The sequence below is a fragment of the Acyrthosiphon pisum genome, chromosome A2 (genome assembly GCF_005508785.2).
Source record: "Acyrthosiphon pisum isolate AL4f chromosome A2, pea_aphid_22Mar2018_4r6ur, whole genome shotgun sequence".
NCBI classification, from domain to species: Eukaryota; Metazoa; Arthropoda; class Insecta; order Hemiptera; family Aphididae; genus Acyrthosiphon; species Acyrthosiphon pisum.
The window spans coordinates 104,520,051-104,524,050 of NC_042495.1; the positions used below are offsets into that span (position 1 = coordinate 104,520,051).

Here is a 4,000-nt window from a genome sequence, read left to right on the forward strand (position 1 = left end):
AACGTATTCATGCTCTAATTAGTCTAATTTACTTATTCAAGCTAAATATGAGTATACGACATAAGCAGAATAAAAACTAAAAATCCACATAATTTGTCTATTAAAGTAACAATAAGTAAATACAATATTAGTATTATTATGAATTTATGTATGTAAATGTTTGAATTAAGATATTAAGAAGGATTAGTCCAACGGATCTGATAGAAATATTTTAATTTCTGGTTTTCTTATTTAATTTTAAGCTGGTATCCGCTGTCTTCGGAGGTTCCAGTTTTGGTGGTATGCAGTTCAATTTTCTGGTCCTTATATAACATAATTGCCGTTCGCTTCCAGTGCTTGAGGCTGAACGAAGGACAGAAACATAAAATTTTTTGGTAGTTAATAAATATACAATTTATTTTTATGCCTTACATAATATTTTCGTGTTTTCATAAATTCCTAGTTGAATCATTATAAAAACTTAATTGTTCATACCTATAAACGCCATGCGGACGTGTGGTGGTATTTTAATAAATTATTTGGTGCAGTACTATAATTCGGAAATTCTTCCAAAACCAAAAGAATATTATTAGTAAAAGGATGGTATCAATGTATACAAAACACGGCTACCAGGCTATAGATATATTTATAGCCATGATACAAACTAAGTTAATCGTATTGTAATATATTAATAGAAAATTTATTCATAGTACATATAGTGCAGATAATTTTTTATTTTTTTCAAAATGTTATTATAGGTTTCTGTTCAAACTTTAATGGTAAATAAAATATTACCATGACCTCTTTGACAATAATTATTTATCTATTTTTACTCTGGTTATACAGCTAGATACTGTATAGTACACACATCAATGTCAGATAATTTTATCAATTTTAAATAAACTGTAAGGGACTACCTAACTAATAGTTTATTCACCATAAGTAAAAAAATGTAACTATAGATATCCTACTTAAACTATGGGACCCTTGATGTTTGGTCAGGAAAATTCCCAGGTGGACATGTCCTATAACATATTATTCATTATGAATATCTATACTCCAGCATAGACTAAATATATAAATATTTTGTATTCTCATATCAAAACGCGACGGAGCAGAAAAAGGTTTACATTAGTCGATTTTAGATTAATGTCATAAAATATAATTTGAACTCTTAAATATCTGATTTTACCTCATACACAACAGGTTTTGACAGATGTAAATTTCCGTAACCTTGTCCTAGGTTGAACGGATTCGTAGGGTCCTGCAGCTCGTCCACCAACATAGGGTCAATCGTGGTAGTTGTGGTTAAAATTTCCAAGCTCTTAGGTTGTTCACTAGCTGTCTGTAATACAACGGACCAACTAGATAAATATTTCTAGCTTCGGATAAAGGAATTATAATTATAATACATATTCAAAGTGTAAACATATCAAATACATTAATAACAATATTAATGATTTAGAACCAACTTGATGGGAACTAATTGGTAAATACACAATGATCAATATTACTCATTAATAAAACATTGACGGCTCCAAGATATTCTTTGAATTTTTATGACTAATGTACTTAATTTATTCAGTTATAATTGTTTAATAATACTGTATAAGAAATATAAACAAAATAATAATTTTTTTTTTTAAGGAAAGAGATGTAGCATAAAATACAACATACTATGCTACTCTTAGTATAATTATCATAATATGGAAATCTGCAGTGGAGATAGTCCTCTCGCTAGTTAGTAGAGGATATTTAATGTACACCATAACGGTTTATACAGTTAAAAATAAAGGGCAATAAAATACGTTTGTTTCATATTATTGATATTATTAAATCAACAAAAAATATGCACTTTTTGAAAACACGTGAAAATATTCATCCCCCCGGTATAAGCCTAGCTTACGTAACTACTATTGTAGTTTCGTTACATTACCTTACTTGGAACTGTTGGTACTACATAACTGTGGGAATTTTCGAGTGTGGTGTGCGGCTCCGATGGATTTTGCTGCTCTTCAATTATGATAGGACTGGAAACTACCAGTCTCCAATGATTCAGTAAAGGGTCAGTCTGATTAAATACTAACCATCCACACTGCTGCAAGTCACAATTTGTGTCATTCCACCGAATTTTACCAAGAAACGTCCACGTGCTGTTCTGCTTAAAATGTATAAAATATTATCATCTTAGTATACTAATAAAACTTAAAAAACTATATAATATTATATAACATGTAGTATTTGCATATCATTTATTAAATCGTGGAAGATAGTTTACATTACAGGTGTTTATCAGATTATTTTAAGTTTCTGTTCAATTATATAATGCTCAAGAAAATAACCCCAAATATAGCCTCGTCGATAGTAAAATAATATTTATATTTTATTCGGAGTGTCTGTAATAACGGGTTGAAAACTGTAGTTACTATAGTAACTACAATTGCACCAATACTACCATGCATTCAAATATTCAGTTGTAACTTGTAAGTTTAAAAAAAAGGGGGAAAATGTCATTGTAAAACCGTTATGTTCCCGAAATAATAAGGTATCAACATACATGAGTGATATCCCAACAAAAACATTCCGCAATTGCGTGTAAAAAACTAGGTACCTAACTAAGTCTTCAAATTATAGATATCTTCTGTGTTAAAATAATCTGCTAAAAAATTGAACTTGGTAATGAGTTTATAATTATAATCATATAGTCTACTATCATTGAAATAGGTAGAGTATTCAAGTGGTTTAAAATCGTCAAGCTAAATTCAACATTTAGCAAATTATTTTAACATACATGATATCTATAGTTCAAAGACTTAGCTACTTATACAATTATAAATTTATATCACAGTTTTTAGATATGTTTTTTTTTTTACACAGAGTAAGGCGGAATGTTTTGGTGAAATCATATTACTCGTGGAAATGGAAAAAAATTAGAACATTTTTTATATACCGACGTTAGATTTCTGAATCTTTGATCCCATCGTTATTTACAGTTATTTATTCCGTGGATTATTCGAATATCTCAATTAAATTACCATCATTCGAGAACCTGAATTTGTTGGTTCTACTCGTCCACGGGCTTCTCCGAGCGTAATGTCCGGTACGGTTTTAGCCACCAGCCTCCACCGTTTCAGTAACGGGTCGATCTGTTTGAAGACTATCCATTTATTCTGCTTCAAATCATGAGTTAAATTGTCGGGCTTCCATGTCTCGTTACTATTTAACTGCCAGAGGCTATGCTGCTAGTTACGTTAAATGTTATAAAGAAAGAATGAAGTTCTTCATACAACTTCAACATGTAAATTCTTTAGTACTTTTAACCTTTACATATTTTAACTTATAGTAATTGAAAAAATATTGTTTCGTGTAAATGTTTAACCCTGAACTAGAAAATATTAAAATATTGATTAACAATAAGTGCTATTGCATAGTTGCATCACGATAATTTGTTTGCAATTAAAGTGAAAATAGATACTAATTAATACCGCTTGACAATAAACTTCAAATAGCAATCTTGCAGAATAGAAATATGTACTATGAAAATAGCTATAAAAATTGAAAATCTTTAAAGTGGTTCTTTGGAATATCAAATGAAACACTGAAATTTACATTGGAATAGATAAAAAAAAAATGACGATGAACTGTCAAAGTATATATTTCCTGGGCCTAAATATTAACCCCGTTTACCATTGTCTCTTGTGGCCCTAGCGCCCTGCTTAACCTGTATAATACATATATATGAACACTAAAATAGCTGGTTTACATTACCTCCCACTTAAATGGGTCTGTTAGAAATATTAATCGTTTACGAAGTTTCTCAAGCGGCATGACCAGCTCCGACGAGACCTGAAGTTCGTCCAGCTTCTGAGTGTAATCCATAATAATCTCTTGCTTATGGTCAGTAGACCGGAGAAGTTGTATATCTTCATACAGTTTTTTATACACTTCTTCAATCGGAACTTTCCTTTCAGTCATATTTTTAAGTTCGGTTTCCCAGGGATTCTATCAAGAGCTTGTAATC

The 4,000-nt window shown here is 30.4% G+C and overlaps 1 protein-coding gene across 3 annotated transcripts; it reads right to left on the reverse strand.

Annotated features, from left to right (window-relative positions):
* Positions 1 to 3,994, reverse strand: LOC100570714. Of its 3 annotated transcripts, none has more exons than XM_029489353.1 (5): positions 3,748 to 3,994; positions 3,015 to 3,218; positions 1,916 to 2,140; positions 1,172 to 1,324; positions 1 to 342 (listed from the first exon to the last, which is right to left on the reverse strand). In XM_029489353.1, the coding sequence occupies exons 1-5, from the start codon at positions 3,952 to 3,954 to the stop codon at positions 304 to 306; spliced, it is 828 nt and encodes a 275-aa protein (XP_029345213.1). In that variant the 5' UTR covers positions 3,955 to 3,994; the 3' UTR covers positions 1 to 303. The 3 variants fall into 3 exon arrangements, with proteins under 3 accessions (XP_029345213.1, XP_029345212.1, XP_029345211.1); XM_029489352.1 differs by having other exon boundaries at positions 1,916 to 2,137; positions 3,015 to 3,221; XM_029489351.1 differs by having other exon boundaries at positions 3,015 to 3,221.
* Between the last annotated feature and the right edge of the window lie 6 nt (positions 3,995 to 4,000).